Source organism: Belonocnema kinseyi, chromosome 4 (assembly GCF_010883055.1).
Source record: "Belonocnema kinseyi isolate 2016_QV_RU_SX_M_011 chromosome 4, B_treatae_v1, whole genome shotgun sequence".
Taxonomy (NCBI): Eukaryota; Metazoa; Arthropoda; class Insecta; order Hymenoptera; family Cynipidae; genus Belonocnema; species Belonocnema kinseyi.
Genome location: NC_046660.1, coordinates 73,116,617 through 73,137,783, shown reverse-complemented (window position 1 = coordinate 73,137,783; position 21,167 = coordinate 73,116,617). Strand labels below are relative to the sequence as shown.

General features: G+C 29.4%; 1 protein-coding gene across 3 annotated transcripts in view; it reads right to left on the bottom strand.

The window, feature by feature from the left end:
- The window catches only part of LOC117172191 (peripheral plasma membrane protein CASK), a 638,537-nt gene that overhangs the window by 539,411 nt on the left and 77,959 nt on the right, over positions 1-21,167 (bottom strand). For all 3 annotated transcript variants that reach the window (XM_033360031.1, XM_033360028.1, XM_033360030.1), the window contains exon 5: positions 20,368-20,543. In XM_033360031.1, the coding sequence (XP_033215922.1) occupies positions 20,368-20,543 (176 nt within the window). The remainder of the gene's footprint in view (positions 1-20,367; positions 20,544-21,167) is intronic.

The following is a 21,167-nucleotide window of genomic DNA, read 5'->3' as shown; positions in this document are numbered from 1 at the left end:
TTAGTTTCAGTTCATAATTCCTTTTTATCTAAAGTTTGGTGAAAAGCACTTCCAATCTGCCGGTTGCTCAGCTAATTGCACTTTAGCTTCATGTCCGGAAGGTAACGTGTTCGAAACTCGTTACCTGCACTCTTTTAAATAAATTTATTTTTGTTTTATTGAAATGTTCATAAATAGAATTTCTTTCAATAATCTTCCAAACTTACTCAAATAGTAAAAAAATTACTTCGTTAAATTTATCATGTTTTTCGGAAACAAAGTTATTTTCTATAAATGTTATTAATTTTTTCATAGCATTTATCAATTATATTTAAAATTGGAAGTATAAGTAAGTTTTTTAAACAAAATATTGTATTATGAATCAGAATTCGTATTTTTTAACTTCGAAAGCAAATATTTCTTTACTGAGTCACTGATCTGTTTGGAAATTCTCATTAAATATACAATTCTTGGTTAAAAAAAGCTCTCTCATACTCCTAACTTTAAATATGATTAAAATTATGAAAAAATTATTGAGATGAATGAAAAATGAACTTTGGTTCTTAAATATAAAAGAAACTTTATTGTTTGAAGGTACCATCAACATACACTTCATATTCGTAAATAAACATATAAGGTAATGCGCGTTTGTTTCTAAAACGGTTCATTAAGGGGTCCTTATTAAAATACAATTTTTCTAGAAATGACACCCATACGTCCCGCAGATATTTTCAAACAAAATTCAAAAATCGTTTTTGCGTAGACTGACTCGCCCCATTGAATTTCCGAGCAAAATGTTCCAACAATAAAAAAAACTCGGAACTTTTTGAAAAAATAAGGCGAAAAAACCCAATGCTAAAGTTTGTACCTGTACTTTGGAACACGTTGATTTTATGACAAATCTTTAAAACTTCCATTAAAGTAGGCGCAATTTCAAGTAGTTCTAAAAAAAGCAATGACCTAACCCCAATAGGTCATAAGTTAAGGCATCAAAAACTTGAAAACTTTTGACCTATTTTCCAGGGAAAATTAATCATGTTCAGTTTTTTCAAATACTTTTATTCTGGTTGAAGCTACGTAAATGGGAGAAAAAAAAGGTAGCAGGACAGTAAATTGTGTGTAAATCGAAAAAAAAATCTTCTAGTCGTCATTGATCAAGAGTTATGACGCATAAAAGGACAGAATTTTTTACTGTTTTGAGCTGTTTGTAACAAAAAGAATTTTTTTAACTGTTTGTTTCGTACATATCCTACAGAAAAACGTTAAGAAAATAAATGATAGATTACTAAATTCTGCGTTAAAAAAACGTTTTACCTCATATAGATCACGAGTTATGCCCATGAAAAATTAATCCTTTCAATTTAGAAAGGTCTGTATACTGGAAATGTACTGCGACTTATAAAAAAAAATGTTATCAAAGGGATTAGTATTATAACGTTATATTATTTTATGTGGTATCCAGGGTAGTATAGAAGAAAGTTCATCTTACAAAACAACTTTCAAGTTTCTTAGATGTAAATTATTTGTTGAAACTCAGTCATTTATCACACAATCAATTAGTCAATTATTTAATTAGTTTCTCCATCACTTACAATATTATTTATTTAATTTGATTAAATATTCTTTTATTGTCAAAAAATAACAATAATTGTTTCCTCTGCGATTATTTTATCAATTTTTCGCACACTTATCAAAAAATAATACAACGTTATGAAACTAATCCCTTTAATAACATTTTTTATAAATAATACATAGGCAATGTAAAACCATTAATTTTTTCATTTAATGTCGAAAACAGATATTCTGGAAGTGATTTTCACAAAATAAATATATTTAATACGCACGAAATATACAGAGTGAAGCGTATTATTTAAACAACTGTTGAATAATGGATTGTTTTTTAGAAAAAGGAGAAAAAGTGAACTTGTAATAAACTACAAATGCATGTATACCACCAAAATTCTCAAATACGGTCGCAGAACATTTTCCAGTACGTACAGAGTCTTCCGAATGGAAAGGGTACGAAACCAGCAGTTTAAAAAAACTCTTTTGACTAAAAATAGCTCATAATAGCAAAAAAATCTGTTTTTTGACGAGTCATAACTCTTGATCTATGAAGACTAAACGATTATATTTTTTTTTAGATTTACGCACCATTTACTGCCCTGTAACATTTCTTTTGCGCCACTCACGTAGCTTCACTGACAAGCGAAGTATTTTGTAAAAAACTAAACAGGAGTAATATGCCCTGTAAAATAGGTAAAAATTGTTCAAATTTGTGAGGCCATAACTTTTGACTTATTGGGGCTAGGTCATTGCAAATTTTTTAGAATAACTTGGAATTGCGCCTACTTTGATTAAAGCTTTAAACATTTTTTGTGAAATTGACAGGTTCCAAAGTACAGATACAAACTTTAGAATAGGTTTTTTCGCTTCTTTTTTTTAATTTGGATTTTTTTGGAGGACCATGACTCGGCACTCGTTGAAGATAGGTTTTTTTGCCTTCAAATTTTCCAGAATTTCCTCTAATTTGATTTTGGAGTTGTAACATTTTGCTCTAAAAATGAATGGGACAGGTCAGTATACGCAAACACGATTTGTGGAACTTTTTAAAAAAATATCTCCAGGTTGCACGGGTGTTATTTTTAGAAAACTTGAAATTTTAATCAGGACCCCTTAATAAACCGTTTTAACAAAAAAAAGTGCATTACCTACAAAATTACGGTGCAAAAGTACCAGATAACTGGACTATTAAATATAAAATCATTTTCGATTGTTCAAGGCAGTTTTTTGATAACACTTGGCACAATTAAAAACACATTTTTCTTTAAAGTACGAGGAGCTATTTATTGCAAGATTAGAAAATTTTTTTTTTAATCCTGACTTTTTCCCGGCACTCAAAATTCCAAGCTAATTCTCGGTTATCCCAGTCAGCAGCCACCCTGCTAATGATTGAAATCAGAGCATTAAGTATTACAAGAAAGGGATTTTAGGCTCAATCCCAACTATTTAATTTGTTTAACTAAAGTTCATAAGCAATAAGTGCTATTCTTTCTATATGAAATGTTTTTTTTAAATTTTGTATAGAAATAATAATGTTATACTGGATTTTATATGCCAAAATTAAAACCTCTTTTAGGAAAGGTATATTAATTATTTTTAATTTTGATTGCGTAGGTAGAAGGAAACATTTCAAATAAAGGATCTATTACGAATGTAAAAAGTTGTACCAGACGTTTCGTCTATGATGAAAAACGCTTCACCATCCCCTAACGAATAAACTTGGTTATTCGAGCTACCAAATCAAATTTTAATTGAAAAATCCAAACGAATATGACAAACTTGAAACTGTCTGTTTCAAACATATGGAATTGTCAAACAAAATTAAAATTCTCTGACGAAAATCTAACGAATAAAATTAAAATGAATTCATATACAATCGATTACTTATTGTAATTAAATCTCAAGCATCATTTATTTGAATCAACTTGGTTAAAATGCAGAGGATGCAAATGAATATTCTACAAACGTAGCCTATAGCTGGTTCAAAATGGAATTTTAAAAGGCATCATTTATACGAAATTCTAATTGAAAATATTGAAAACTAACCTTTTTCAAATTTAAGTATTAAAAATCATTTTCAAAATATATATTAGGAACATGAAATGTTTAGATTGAATTCAATTCAAATTTTATTATTTATTTATTTTTTTATTTATATTTAAATGAAATTCCAAACGAATAGGGCAATCATGAAGCAATCTGTTTCAAACGGTTGAAATTTTTAAACGATGAAATTTAAATTCTCTGTCAAAAATCAATTAAAGAAAATTGAAAGGAATTCAAATAATCGTCTACCTATTTTGAAAACAATGGAAGCATAATTTACTTTATTCAAATTTATTAAAACAGAGAGAATAAAAATGAATGTTCCAGAAATTCAACCGATCATGAATTCAAAATGTAATTTGCAATCAAATTATTTTTGGAAAATTTTCTAAACAATACATTTTAGGAGCATGAAAATATTCAGATTGGATTCTTGTATTCAAATTTTACTTTTTAGATCCATTGACCAACTTTCATTTGCTTAAAAATATTTTTTCCTTATTGAAAAATAGAACTTGAACGATTACGTTGAACAGCACCACAAATTTAAAATGTCTTTTTTTCATAATTCATGTAGAAATAAAATATTTTAAAGTACTAAAGTGAGATATGAATACTATTGTCGCTCATAATTGAAAATAAAGGCGCTCTGATAAGTTCGAATGTAACACCACAAAAGTTCTCTAAGAACTTTATAAATTCGGTTTGGTAATTGCGAAATTAGTTTCAAACTTTAGCACGCCTCGTTGAAAAGTAGAGGAGGAGCTCTGTTAAAACTTTGCAAGGGGTCGTCAATAATGTACAGTAGGGTATGGATGTAAAAGCAAAGTTTCGAGGGTGAGTTTATTGAAAAATTAGTTTAAGCCTAATTAGGATTTGAAAAAAACCCATTCTCTTTGGTACTGAAAAACTCCATTCATACCAATTATCGAATAATTATTATTCATCTTTCTCTTTCGCGAAATTATTTTACAATTTGAAAATTTAAAAAATATATAGGATAAAACGAAAATATCTTTAGGTAAAAGAAAAATATTGAAATTGAAGAAATTTAAATAGGATTAAAATCAGATTTTAAATCCTAATTAACGTCCAATAGCCAAGTTAATGAGCAGAATTCCTGAAAGTAAAATCAAGAATCCAACGGCCAAATTTGGACACTCAGCATAAAATATTTTCCCATTGAAATCTAAAATTGTCTTTTTCCCTTCTCTTTAAACCCTTCTCTTTAAACAAAAACAGAAAAGAGGAAAGAAAAATGAGAAGGCAACTTCGGATCAAAAAAACCTCGGAAGGCAATTCCCTTCCTTCTCGCTATTTTTTGTTCCAATACAAATTTTTCCAAAATTTTCTTCATTTGGAAGTAATTTCTGTTTAAATTCTAAAATTATGTTAAAGAAATGGTTTCTTTAATCAATATGACCACACAGCTTCATTTTCGAAATTCCCTGACCATTAATATTTAAAGAGAAAAATTTTATCCTTACATAATTTTTATGTATACAATCTGTTATAAATTGAAAAAAAATAATTTTTAATTAAATTTATAAATTTTTTATTTATTATTCTCAGAGCTGTCGCGCATAAAAATTATAATAAAATGCAACGTGTCTTAAAAGCATTTTTTGAATATGGAAAAATTAATTCGATTCAGTGAGATTGAAATGAGAGTAGAAGAAATCAAGGGAACTCTGAAGAATTTGATGAAATGTTTAAGAATTTAAGTTAAATTCGAAACTCTTCGCGACGATTTATATTTAAAAAATGTAATGCAAAAAAATCCATTAAATTAAGTTAATCACAAAGAATTTAAGTGAATTAATAAAAAAGTTTAAGAAAATACCAAAGATTTTAAAAGAGTATCAAAGAATTCAGAAAAAGTTAATTTTTTTGCAATTATAATTCAGGGTTGCATCGTAAAATCTTTTGAAATCTTTTAGGTCCTACGAAGACCCTAACTTCTGGTGAAAATCCCCTGTGATTTTTTGAATATTCTGAAAATTTCTTGGAATCTTTTAAAATACCAGAAAACATTTCAAATCCTTTCAAATTATTCAAATCAATTTAAAACTCTGTGGAATCTTTTAAAAACTCTTAAAATACTTAAAATCCTTCGAAATGTTGAGAAATCTTTTGAAACTTTTCAAATCTCTTGAAAATGCACAAAAATACTTAAAATCCCACTATATTACAGGAATATAGTGGACAAAATTTCTTGGAATTTTTTAAGTACCTCACAATATTTGAAATCCTTCGAAAGGCCTTGATACTTTTTAAAGCTTTTGAAAATCCCTTCAAATAAAAAAATAAAAATAAATGGTTTGAAATCACTAAAAATCAATGCAGTCCTTTAAAAATACTCTTATATATTTCAAATCTTTAAGAATGAATTGAAATGATTGGGAAATTCCTTGAAATCTTTTGAAATATCATAAAATCTTTTGAATCATTTTCATCAGATTTCATTACATGAAGTCTGATATTTCTTGAAATTCTGGAAAATGTATTGCAATACACTGAGGGCTTTAAAAATCCCTAAAAATCATTGAAATCCTCAAATATCTTATAAACCCGTTTGAAATCTTTTAAAAAATCCTAAAACCTTATCAGTCCTATACATTTCTTTGACATCTTCTGAAATTCTTTAAAACCTGAATGAAAATTTGTTTAAATTCCATAAATTCATTAATATCTTTGAAAATTTCTTGAAAACTTCTATGTCATTTGAAAATGCGTTGGAATATTTTTCAATAACCAAAAATCTTTCAAATCCTTTGAAGCCCTTTACAACGTGTTATATACGTTGAAATGATTGAAATCCATTAAACATTGCTTTAAATATTTAAAAATGAATCGCCTAAAATATAACAAATCCCTTAAAATCTTTGGAATTGCCTTTAAACTTTTTGAAGCTATTGAAAATTTAATAGAATATTTAAAAATCCCCTACGATGCTTTAAAATACATTCAAATTATTAAAATCTATTAAACAGTTCTTCGATTATTTTTAAATGCCCTAAAATACTCGATATTCTCTTAATTTATTGAAAGAAAAGTGTCTAGAGTGATCTTTCGATTTTAAAAAGTGATTATAATAACTTTATCTCCGAAAAATAATTAAAAGGCTGACTTGTTAAAAAAATTGCCTAAAAGTGACTGGATGGTAGCCCTTATTATTGTTAACAGTTATTTAAAGTGTTTTTTACAGGAATTGCTAACCATTTTTTCCCCTGACTTCTGTTTGATTTTCCCTAAACAAAAAAATCACCGGACTTTTTCCAGATTTCTCCTTACCTGCGGCCACCCTGCTTAATTCAAGACAAATATTTTTTTAGTGTAGCTCAACGTAAAGTACTCTAGATTTAAATTAAAAAATTCGTCCGGAATGTAATGCTTGTATAGGACTCCTGGCGTGTAAAATTCGATGCGTAACAAATTGTACAATTCTTTCTGCACGGAAGGAGTTATTGTTATAAAAGCGCTTTCCGCACGGAAGGAGTTATTGTTATAAAAGCGCTTTGCCGAAAGGTACTCGAATAATTTATCAATTAGCCTTTTATAAGGAGGTATATACTGAAATGTAGACACTTCATTTCGAGTGTGTATTAAAATGGCTTGATGGGCGGAGTAGTGGCAACTCGATCAAGAGATACGTGCGTGTATGAGTACCTGCTGTCCTGATAAAACCACCCAGGGGTGATCGCACGTTGCTTGCAGTGTCTATTTTTTTGTCAATGAAATATCATTCCTTTCAATAAAAACAAAAACTAAAAACAAAGAGGAAAATTATTTTACAGACTCAAAAAAATGTCTGGTTAAATATGCCCTTACTATTTTTTCTAGTTAAATTAATCAGAATTCTGATTGTTTTAATTAGAATTTCTGGTTGATTTAACCTAATATTTTTTGGAGTGCAGAACACATGCATAAATACGGCAATTTCTCATGCATGTGGAGCTAACCTAAAGTCCCCCTTTTCAACTCATAGGCATGTAACGGCCATTTTATATCTATGAGCTGATATTTAATGGCCATCATATACCTATAAAAATCAGCACTTAAGGTCAGCTGCCCAGGCATGAAAAAAAACGGAAATTTCTATGCATTTGTTAAATAAAATATCGTATACATCATTGGGGAAAGGGACTTCATTGCCGAATATATTTTTAATACGAATCGTAGGGGAGCAAACACGAGCCGCAGGATCATCATCGACTCGCCCTCGGTTACGCACACTTGCCTACGACTCGTGCTGAAGTCATACGGTCGTAACTAAAGTCCCTCTTTTCTCCCTTAATGTATAATACGATACTAGTACAAACGATCGAATTTTTTAATTCTGACCTAAATAGTTTTGAACACCAATTTCATAAGAAATCGGTCTGTCTGAAGCTGACGATGTCACGAAATTGTTTAGTGGTGAAATATATTCGGGGCATCCACTCAAATACTGAAAAAATTCCCTGACAATTCCAATTTTTCTCAAAGCTCTGTAGGCTTTGAGGTACACATTCTCATCGTGACACTCACGCTGCGCGCTCGATTTTCGACAGACATTTGTACATAGGTTTTGTTCAATCTTTTTTCTCGTTTCTCGTAACTTTTGTCGTTTTTCCACACATTTTTATTTTATTTTTTTATTTTCAATGTTATTTTTCACGATTAAACAAAAAGTACGCGTCCTATCAAGAAATGATTTTTTAACGAAATTGAAGATCTTTTCTGGGATAACAATTTTTGTTAATTTATCTTTTATCGTGTCCTACATAGTTTGACCACAAAATGGAATTTTTGATTTTTCATTATTTTTTGTGCAATCGAAATTTGAATTTTCGATTTTTCAAGAAAATCCAAAAATTTTTCATGATAATCTTATAGAGCTTTCAAAAAGAATTTTTTTTCTTCTCTTGACTTCTTTTCATATCGTACGTTTTTGGCTTAAAATTTTGATTTTCGGTTAATTGAACAATTTCTGAAAATGATATAACTCTGAGAATTTTTTTCAACGGAAAAAGTCATAGGGATAAATTGTTTGTTCTTTTTAATACTATAAATATCCGTATATAGAACTTTCAAATTCAGAAAAAAGTGGTCTCAAATATTTTCAAAATGCGCTCACTTTTTGAATTTTTATCAAAAATGGCTGGTTAACGAACTCATCCTTTCTTTTAGGACCTAAAAAAGTGTGCAGATGGACAGACAGACAGACGCCATCGTAAAAACTTGATTTTCGGATTCAGGGGGTCTCGTAACGTGGAGATCCGTTGAAAAATTGTAATGTTAAATTTCCGACAATTCTAATACTTTCTCAATCATAAATGATGAGAATGTAATAATGCTTTACAGTTCTTCTGAATAATTAAATTTGTAAAAACAGTACTATTTATGTATAAAATTAAATAAATGTTTTTTTATTTGTGAATATACATTTTTTAAAGGATAGGTAATTACTTAATAGTAAGAGTTTCCTATCTAACCGTCACTTTTTTTTATTTCCTAACTTATTTTCACACGAAGCGCCACACCGAGTTGAAAATTTGCGATAATAAATAGGAAGTACTAAGAAAGATGGGTTTCGTCCTAAATTTTTATTTTATCTTAACACACTTAAAAGTTAGTGCATATTGAAAATATAATTATTCTTAATGAAACATATTTCATTCACGAAAAATACTTTATCACTACTACATTAAATTAAGTTAAAAATGCTTCAAAGATAAGTTTTCAACGATACAGTTTAATTTTCAACTAAAAAAGACAAATTTTCAAACAAAAATAGAATAGTTAAATTTTCAGTTAAATGTGAACTATAGTGATGAGTTTTCAACATAAATTATGAATCTTCTATTGAAATAATTAGGTTTTAAACCAAAAAGATTACGTGTCAGCTTAGCTGATGAATCTTTAACAAAAACTTTTACAAATACGGAAACATTGTTATTTACTTTTGTATTACAATTTAAACCAAATTTAAGCACACTCTCGACAAAATTCCCTGAAATTTCCAGCTTTTCCAGGTATATAAAAATTCTTGGACAATTTCAGATTTCCCAAGTGAGTAGATACTCGGATATTGTTTTGCAAGGCAAAATATAAGATACGAATATTTTGTTTTTTACCAAACAAAATTTTAAGGAACTTAGGGTTATTTGTATATTTGGGTGAATTATAAGAAAAATTACGAAAACTTTCTATATAAAGTTGTATCTTTGGGAACAAATTGATCTCGCAATTGAATTTTCTTTGCGGCAGCTTGTATAGAGCCAATCTACTTTCTTTTCAATTTCATAAAGAAACTTGAAATTTTTTAAAACTTACTGAAGCGACTCACATTTCTCGAAAAATCTAAACAGCGAATGTTTTTAAATAGCGAAAATATAATTAATAAATATAACACCGAAAATATAATTAACGAACTAAACAATTTCTGCAATTTCTAATTAACAAAAAAATAAAATTACTTAAAATATTGAGTAAGGAAATTGAAATATTCCCGAAATAAACGTTATTGAAACTGTAAAAATTCACAAATATCAAATTTCCGAAATTTCGAAATCAGAATGTTCAAAATCCCGAAATTTCAACTTTGCAAAAACAGTAGGTAGACCACCCAACAGTACGCGAAATATTTTATTTATTGTAATTAATAGTTAAGGCGTGATAATTATATTAAAATAAGAATGGATTATTTTACTTTTATTTGTACTTATAACTAATAATTATCAACTGGAAGGAAACTATCTACTAAATCTACTGTAAGGTGGTCCCCTACATTATTGGAATTAATATATTCCCCATAATTAGTATCAAACTTTCAAATTTCAAAACAAAAATGTTGTATTTTCTACGTGTCTGAATTTGAAACTATGCACGTATACCTATAAAACACTATTTTAACAGATAAAAATATCAAATATAATTTTTTTAATTTGAAATTTCGGGAACACAGTAAACTCCATAGACATTATTTATCTAAAGTTGGATCAAAATTTGTCAACAACTGACAATTACAATTATCCGTGAATTATTTGCAGTGTTTTATCCAACTTCAGATCAATATTATCTCTGGAGTTTACTATAAAACGATTAAGTTCCAGAATTTACTAATTGCGAAAATGTGCAATTTTGGGATTTTGAAAATTCGGGTCTTAAAATTTCGGCAATTATGTAATTTCTGCATTTTTTAAATTTCGCTTTTACTTTAGGAATATTTTCATTTGGCTAATAAACATTTTCCGTCGGGTTCTTTTTTTTCTTTTTTCTTTGTAATACAAAAAATTTACATTTTGACTAATGAAAGTTTTATGCCCTTACATGCAGAAGAAAATTACGAAAATGTTTTCGCAATATAAGGTAAATTTATGAAAACTCCGTTAAAATTTCGAAGTTTTTAAAAATGTCGGAAAATTTCAGAATATTTCTAACAGTTTACTTTTACAAAATATACAGTTACAGAACTAATGAATATCAGAATCTCCTAAATTAAAAAAAAATTAATCTGAAAGATCTGATATTTGTAAATTCTGTAATTGTATATTTTGTAAGTATAAATGATTTTAGTTTTTACATTCTCATCAGAGAATGTATTATATTTGTGTAAAATTCCCCCCCCCCCAGTTTTTGTCAAATGTCCACGTTTTGAGACCCACACTCATTTAGTGTCTAAACTAAAGGTCAAGTTGGTTAGCCAGCCATTCTGGATGAAAATTCAAAAAGTGGGCACATTTTGAATATTTTTGAGACCACTTTTTTAGAAATTCAAAAATTAACTGTACGGTTATTCATAGAATTCAAAAAATTTAACAATTTATCCTGATGACTTTTTTTGAAAAATCCAAAATTACTAGAGTTATAGCATTTTCAAATCCAGAAAAAGAAACTAAAATGAACGATTTAAGCCAACCAACGCATGATACGAAAGAAAGTCTGGGGAAGAAAAACGTTGCTTTTTAAAATCCCTATAAGATTATGACAACAACTTTTTTAATTTAGTCAAAAAGTTAAAAATTCAAAATTTGATCGTACAAAAAATGTTTGAAACCACATTTTTTCAAGATGTAAAAATTCTCTACACGGTTATTCATAGTACTTCAAAACTTAAACAATTTATCCCCATGACTTTTTCTGTAAAAAGAAAATGATCGGAGTTAGAGCATTTTCAAAATTCAACGAAACAAACTAAAATAAACATTTTAAGCCAAAAAACGTATGATATGAAAAAAAGTCAAGAGAAGAAAAACTTTGCTTTTCGAAAGCCCTACAGGACTATGATAACAACTTTTTTAATTTGATCGAGAAGTTGAACACTCCAAATTTGATCGTATCAAAAATAATGAAAAATCCAAAAATTCCATTTTTTGGTGAAACTATGCAAGATAAGAAAAACATGAAAAAGCTCAAATTGCGCGCCCTGGAAAGAACTACAAATTAAGAATGAATCACTTTTCGATATAAGCTACGAGAAAAAATGAGACAAAACTTGTTCATCCAAAAAAGAGCTATAATTTTTTATAGGACAGTTAGTTTTTGCTTTAGTCGTAAAAAATAACATTCTAAATAAAAATATTAAATTGGTTTGTAAAAACGACAAAAGGTATGAACTTAAATGACCAGACAAAAGTTGTTCGCCTAAAAAGATCTATAAATAGATTACATAGGCTCCTATGTAGGACCCTATATAGGTTCCTGTATTAGACCCTATGCAGATGTGCAGTAATTTTTATTTAAAAAAACAACATTAAAAATAAAAAAATTATAAAAACAAGGAAATAAGAATTACTATGATTCAATTTTTATGCATATTATGAATTGAAATGATATATGTTTCAGAGCAGCTTAGAATACAATTTCAAGCAAAATAAAAAACAAATACAAAAATAATCATGATAAATACAATGTGCTTTTTATTTTTCAATTTTTTAATAAGTAATCCCTGGCAGAGTTACATAAAAAATGTATTATAATTGATATAAAAGTGTTGTGTAGAATGAAGAAAAGTTGACAGGTTGGACAAAATCGAGTGCGAAGCACGAGATACGTGATGAGAATGTGTTCGTTAAAGCCGAAATATCTTTAACAAAAGAGAGTTCGGAATCACAAAATTGCAGTTGTCGGTCCGCTCACCTTTGATTTTAAAAAGTCTGTGCCCGAAAGCGGAAGAAATGCAAAGACTAAGCGTGGAGTGCGATTGCCCTCAGTCGCGTGCCGCCGTAGGTGCGCTCAAACTCTGGAGATAAGCTTTTTCAACGAAAGAGAATTCACAATCACAAAATTACAGTGGTGCATATATTGAGTCTTAATTTTAAAATGTTTGCGCAAGAATTTGCGAAAATATAAAGACCGAGCGTATAGCGCGAGGTAAATGCATAGTCGAGCGCAAAGCGCGAGATAAATACAACATCGAGCGCGAAGCGCCAGAAACCAACAGTCGCGCGCCCTAGGCGCACTCAAAGAGACGAGCGAAAAAAAAATGTATTTTATATTATTAAATAATCAATTTCCTATATAAAGGGAGTATGTAATGAGGACGAAACTTACAGGATATCTCCCGCATATTACCACAAACAAACAAAAATTTAAGAAAAATATTAAAGGTAGTCTTTTTTGAGAAAATTCATTTTTTTAGAAAATGATCAGCATTTTCGTAATTTAAAAATACCAAGTTTCGTTAAGGAACTTGGAGGAGTCCAGATTACTTAAAATCTGCTGCAAAGGAAATCAAAGTATAATATGTTACTTTGTTTCCACGATACCATTCGTTTTTTTTGTCGTTAAGTTCTTCATAATTCACCTAGTACAAGTAGCCCGAAATTCGTGAACAATTTTTTTTGTAAAACATAATGAATAGGTGTGACATCGTCATGATCAGACTCTCTGATTTCGTATGAAATATAAAATTTCTTTTAAAAAGACCTGGGCCTGGCTGAAGGAAGTTAAAATCAAAATATAATTGTACTAATTGATTGGAAGATGCATCAGTGCAAATTTTCCATTTTTTCACAGATGGCATCCTAATGCTTTCACTGATCACAACTAATTAGAACTAAAAATAAAATGTTAACCAACTAGGTAGAATGTCAAGAAAAATGTTGACTTGGAACGTGACCGCGAATGGCAGAGAGAATTTTTCAACCGGAGTAAATCGATAAAAGCCGTTGCAGTCTGCACATCGAACACACAAAATTTAGAATGCGAATGCCAATAACTGACGAAGCAATCCAGACTGATATTAGTTGGTAGCAATAATAATAAAGGTGTCTACCCGATGGATGATTTGAAATTCCCGGTTTCCTTTCAGTCAATTCAAAAGAGTTCAAAAAGTTTAAAGCAATTTAAATGATGTATAAAAAATTCAAAAGACTTCTAAACTGATATTCTATTTGAAAACCAGATTATTTTTGGTCATAAGAATTACAACCCTAACTTGGAACAGATTTTCTAGAAGAATTATATTTTTGAATTTGAAGAGGGATTTTTTTAATTCGCTTCTTCCATATCAGAATTGAAATTATTTCTCAAAATTAAAGTTTCACATTCAAAGTGTTCCAAGAAGTTTCAAACTTTGTTAAATTTTTTTCTTCTCAAAAAAAGGAATTTTTAGATTCAAATAAATACTGATTTGGAACATGGAATTTTCAAAATCTGAAAAATTCTGATATGGAAAATGAAATTCTGAAATGGGATCTGAGATTGAAAATTACCGGTTCCAAGACAAGATTATAATTCTTTACGAAGAATTCGGCATACTTTGAAATTTCTGGTTCCAAATTAGAATTTATTTGAATATAAATGTTTTTTTTTCGTTTTTCAAACATAAACTTTCAAAAATTTGAAACTTCCCTCTTTTAAATTTTAGAAGAGGAATTTAGTATATTTCTGAATCGGAATTGAAAATGTTGTAAATTGAAAATATTTCTGACTTTGTATAGAGAATTTGAATATAAAATTATAATTTAGATTTAAGGGCCGGCAAGTTTTTTAAAGAGTTATTATTTCACTTGAAAAAGCAGATTATAATAATGGAACCGTAATTTTTGAAAAATTTAAAATTTTGATTTATAAGAAGGAAATTGAAGAATCTCTATTCGAATTCCAAATAAAATTATTTTCAAAAATTGTACATTCCATGTTAAGCATTACCTCTTCCAAGACAAAATTACAATTATAAATCTTTTACAAAATTCCCTGTCTCAAAGTCAAAATTATAATTCTTTGAAGCAATTTCCTGAATTCAGAAAAATGTTTGGTTTAAACAAATAAATTCTTTCTATGATATATATTTATGGAAATGCCCTCTCCTAAATATCAAAATTACATTTCGCTACTAAAACTGTCTGCCCAAAATGGAAATTATTTACTAAAATTCCCAGAATAAAAGTAAAAAATTATAAATCTTTACTTAAATCGCCTGCCCCATTTTATAATTATAATTGTTTTCGAAAATTCACTGCTCCAAATCAGAACTGAAATCTTTTGAAAAAATACCTTTTCCAGCTGAGAATTCTGATTTTTTGACAAATTCCCTATATTAAATCAGAATTAGAGTAATAAAATGTATGAAAACACTTTTAACTTGTTTATTATAGTACGAGTACATTCGAAAGGAAAGTCCCAGTCAATGACAATATTCCCGATTACCCCAATTTCCCGACCAGGTAGACACCCTGGTAATAGTAGTATAATAGTAGTACTAACAAGTCACAAGACGAACAATCAACAACTATAAAAACAAATGCAGATTGCATTTTAGCGAGTGCTTAGTTGTCTAAGCAAGGATAACCTGAAAACGTTCGATATTCCATTATTAATTCTGCTCAGTTATTAGCAAGGTCAAAAACTAAGTCAGTTTACTCCTTCATTTTGAAACAAGACCAGAAAATTATTTGTTGGCTTCTACCGATTTTAGAAGTACAAATCGATGATTTCAAGCCCTATTCTTGAAGAGGCAACACTTAATCACGTTTTCTAATTTAAAACGATACAAAGCACATCGAAAAATGTTTTTTTTTTTATCAAATAAAAAGATTTTTTCACTCTGTATAAAATATAGAATTTGTGTGATTCAAATCAAATTTGTTTTACTTAAAGAATGGCATCTTTTGATAAAATAAATTTTGTTTGAATGGCTCAAATCTTTGTTCTTACTACACCTGAGAAAGAATTTGTTTGCTTCAAACAAATATTTTTCTGAGTGATTTGAAAAGTAACGAAACTATGAACATGAAAGGTTTAACTGTTATTTCTAGCATGTTGTGTATAATCCCTTTGAGATTGCTTGTTAAGAAATTTTAATCACTTCTGTAGTTCATTTTCAAAAGTAATTATCGCGGTGCAGATGTTTTCTCAGCGTCGAATGAAGATTCATTTTCTGGGGAGCTGCGATGTTAATAAGTTACTTCGGCCTATGTTACAGTGCCACTGGCAGTAATATTACTATCCACAGAGCCAAAACTCGAGAACACCTAGCGACAAAGAATTTCAAGAACAAAACCTCATTCTTTCTTTCTTTACCCTGGCTAATTAAAAGATTGTTTAAATTAATTTTGTGCTTAAAATTCCGCTTTAAAAATAAATATTTTCCCCTACTCTTATCAAAGTTGTAAAGATTTAATGACAGATATGAATATGCCGGAAGGAGAATCACTAATTGTCAACTTGACGTGATTTAAGAGTCTATAACTTTAATCTTTATGAGCAAAAAGATCCTTCTCGGGTAAAGCGTTGCCTCTCCAATAGAAAGAGGAGAATTAACGGAAGCGCTGACGAAAAAGAAAATTCTTTTTTATTTCAGTTTAAAAAAAATCAATGTATGTCATTCTCAAAAGAGTTGTACGAAGCGACGCTGGCTCACACGTACTGCAGTATATTTCAGACAGGAATTCATTACAGATTTATGTTGGGCTGGAGGAATATTTTACTTGGGGTAGGTTACACCGCTATTGAGTTTAGAAACATCAATAAGTTTTATTATTTAATACGATACATTTTTCAATTTATTTTTATATTTTGAAATTGAGATCAAGTGTAAAAGGAAAACTTATGTAAATTTTAGACACAATGCTGGGCAATATTAAAAATAATATGATACAGGAATAGAATAAGGGGATATATAGAAATTAAAGAACAAAAAATGGATAATTAGACACTGTCAATTTTGAACGTCTGCAATTGAATAATTTGTAGTTTGTCTATTAGACATAAACTCTTTAAATTTGAACTTTAATGGTTTTAATATTTCAAAAGTATGATATTTTTAATCGAAAGCCAATTAAAATTTAACCATTATATAGTAAGTTAAAAAGTTCGAAATTAAATAATTCCAGAATTGAAGCTTTAAATAGATTAGATAATTTCCAATAATTACAAATTAGAACGTGGGTTTTTATTTTTTTGCGTGCCTGTGGAATATTAGTAAACAGGCACGCGAAAAAATAATAATTATTGAACTGTACCGTTGATTTTAAAGATAAATTTTTGCTTGGAATATTTTGCATTCTAGATATTTTTGATGAGATTGGCCGTATTTTAGCAGAAGTTTCACTTGTTTAGTAATATGATAAAGTAAAAAGCTGCAATTTTATAACCGACTTTCTAACCGGCAAGTCCGGGCTCGATTCCTTCTGTCGGAATTTTATACGTATTATTTTTATTGCAATTGACTATTGAGCTTATTTTAACCTAGCCAAAATATTAATTTTCAGTAACTTTTTTAACATAAAAAAGTTGTTTCATTCAATTTAAACATACTTTAAATATTCGCTGAATTGCTTAAACTATTAACACTTTTACTCCAAAAACAGTTTTTTTTATCGGGAATTTTAATTATTATCTATGAATTTAACATTTATATTATTGTTGTTATTATAATTTTCATATGATATGAAAATAAAATATCTAAAAATAGTGTATCTACAACCATCTTTAAGTTATAGTGTTAAAAAAAGGGCGACATCCAAAGCACACATATACATCCGGAAAATTGCTTAGAACGTTGTATTAGACTTTTATCAACAGTCAATGGAAATAAGAAAATTTAATGAAAGCAAGATTGGGAAAAAAAGTCCGACAGGAGGAATCGAGCTCGGACTTCCTTATTACAACCCAGGTTACTGGGAGGAGTATGAATTCAAAAAAAAATTCTTTGAGAGGTTATACGTTTAAACCATTCGAATAATTTTTACGTTTCTCCGTTTAGACATTGACCCTGTAGAAGAAAAAAAACATTCGATTAAACTTTTAATCGGTTTAAAATTATTTGTTTAAAACGTAAACTAATTTCAGTTCAGGGCCTAAAATGTTGCGAAGTCCGAAAAACACGTTTTGCATAGTCCGTATTTAAAAGTATGTATTCTAAAATCAAGAAGTGCAGTGGAAAATTAACTTCATTTCCTAAGAAAAGTTTCCATTTTTCTAACCTAATATTTTTAAATTATTAAAAATGAACTTCAATTTTTATGTAATGTTTATGTTTTAGTCTATAAATTATTGCCGAAATTCTTAGTTTATACTGCAGGCTGCAAAGTCTTTCAATTATTCGGTTCTTTTCTCGTTTTACTATTTAAATTTGAACTGAATTAATAGAGCCCAACGAAAAAATCCAATTATTTTTTCTTTAGCTAATTTTTTGGTAAATAGTCTACTAATATATTTTTCGGAATTTTTTTTCTCGTACAAATATAATTTTTTTCTTGGAAATTTAATAATTTTAATGAAAACGCAAAAATTTTCTTAACAATTCATTCTTTTTGGTGGAAAATTCAGCTATTGGTTGAAAATTTAACAGTTTTGTCGAAAATTCCATAATTTGGTTGAGATTGTCTTTACTTCTTCATTGAAATTCTGTCTTTCTCGCAAATTCGTATTTTTGGCTAAATTTAGCTGTTCTTCATGTGAAATGAAAAGGTTTTTTTGTTGAAAATATTAAATTATTACATTTTTTATTGAAAATTAATTTTTGTAGTTGAAAAGTTTATTATTCCATTTTTGGTTCAAAACTTATTAACTTGCAATTTGCCACCGATATAGATTTCAAACTTATGTAATTTTTTTTAACTGATAGTCTTATCAAAAAAACCCATGGATTCGTCTCCGAAAAATCTCGATGCGTTTTTTTTCTTCTTTTTAAGTTAAATTCCACTGTTAAAAATTACTTTTTGGTAGAAGATTCTTATTTTTAATGATAAATTTATCTATTTTGTTACATATGAAAATATTTTGTTGAGAATCTTTAATTTTTTAGTTTTCAGTTTAAAAATCAACTATCTGGTTAAAAGTTAACTTCTTTCTTGAAAATGAATGTTTTTGGTGAAAAATTAATCTGTTAAGTTGAAAATGTAACTAATTATTGAAAATTTGTTTCTTTTTGTTAAAAATTAATTTTTTAAAGTGAAAATTGAACTATTTCAGTTATGGTAGAAAACTGATCTTTCTTAGTTGAAATTTCGTTTTTTTCGTGCATCTATTTTTTGAAAGTGCAATCTTTTATACTGGACATATTAGGGATTGAGGGCGTTTAATATTAAATTTAATATAATGCCCACATTCATTTTATAACAAAAATATTTGTCCCCACGTTTAGTGACAGAGAAACAACTGAGGGTAATAAATGTTGCAGGTAATCGGTCAAGCTTAGTAAACGGGAGATAGATACTCTCCAGAGGGCACAAAACTATGAAAATCCCAAGAACGTCCTCGGAACATTCCTAGGATGTTCTACGTCAGCCTAATTAACGTCTCTAAGACGTCAAATGCCCTGAGGATGACCTAAAGACGTCCTAAAGACATGGGCGTTCTCAGGACATCTTTCGTACTGACATGAGACGTTTTAAGAGCATCCCTAAGATGTCCAAAAGACATGTTATAAAAGACATCTTGGGGATGTCCTAAATACGTCTCTAGGACATCCTTAATTTTTTTGCCCACTGGGTTCCAACGGAGGTTAACTTGCCGGCTGACTATTACCCTGCTTGAATAATTACCTGCAACTCTTCGTACCCTCCATTTTTTCTGTGGAAAAATCACCTTATTTCTTCTGTTTTAGATCAGTTTTTGATCTATGAAGCGAAATTTAAAATATGTTAAGCCCTGCTTCAGTAGGTTTCAAATTATGAAAAATTAAGCCTTTTGTTTTAAATATTAAAATGAAAAACTCACCTACGTTTAGTTCGTGTGAATAAAAAAAATTGACTGAAAACGATGGAAAGTTTAATCGACTGAATTTTTCTATATGTGAAATGTCTAATCGGTTAAACGTAGAAATTATTCGAACTGTTTAAAAGCTTAATCGGTCAAACGGAAAGCACTACTTGTAAGTCCAAATAAGAACAAAGTTAACTAACTGCGATGTAACTTTCTAGGTGAAAACATTGTTTTTATAAGTCTAGCCAACGGACCGATAAAAGCTAGACAACATTTGTCGAGAATCCTCGCGCCAAGGTTCTCTAATCCAGTTTTTCACGATGTTAGACCCGCAGATCAAGATTTACTGCTCACGACCGACACGGGATGAACATTACGCGAAATTGTGTAGAACTTGGGAAACTATAGGGTTAATATTTTACAATACTGTGTCTAGTAACTCCCTTGAACTCTTGGGAGGCAAGAGGATGAGGGTGAGGCTAGTCATCAGAGTGGGTATGTATATAATACTATATAGCGTACAGTAAGGTCGTAAGCTAACGTCGTACGATGCTCTCTCTGAGGAGCAGAAAGAGGAGCACATACTGGGTGTAGATAGGGTAGCATTGTATGGTTTGAAGTAGAACTAGGAAGCTTACATACCAACGCCGTTGGTCTGTGAAGAAGGAAGTTGTACCGCTACACCAAATCCACGCAACTTCACTGGAGCAGAATTCTCTTTTCCGGCTAGAAGAGCGCACTGCGGCTTCAGATCTCGATGGATTATGTCGTTCTCGTGACAATAGCGCAGGGCTTCAAGGATCTGTCTCATGTAGTGGCTGAAATTGAAACACAAGCTTGCAGAACTCTGTGTCAACATTTGCCCCTTATCTCCAGGACGAAGACTCTCGAAATGTCGCTGCTCTCATTCTTTTTATGTCCACACAAACCTCATCGACTTTTCTTACGGAAGTAGATTTATCTTCTTCAAATCAAATCACCACTATCCATCTTACTCGGTTACGTGAAATCTCATTAAATAAGAGATCAACTTTTCAGAAAAATTGGTTACTTATTTATTAAATGTGATAAAATACATTGTTTGAAATCCGTGTGGAATAATAAAGAGGCAAGTGATAAAAAATTTAGTTCAAGTACTAACGTAAAATGTGGCTAAGCGGTTCGTTTTTTTCGGTTTTTTGCAATTAAGTGGCGGAATAATATTAAATTAGATCTTAACACTTTACATATATAATCTCTATTTGAAAATCTTTCGTATTACAAAGCACAAATATACAACAAATTCTTTAAAAAGTTTTTATCAACCATAGACGTGAAATAAAGTTACTAAAACAGATGGGAACGTTCAATAATCTGCTTATTGTCACTTGGGACATAATCAGATTTATTTTTAACATCACGTGTAAGGGATCATCCATAAACTACATACGTTACCAATTTCG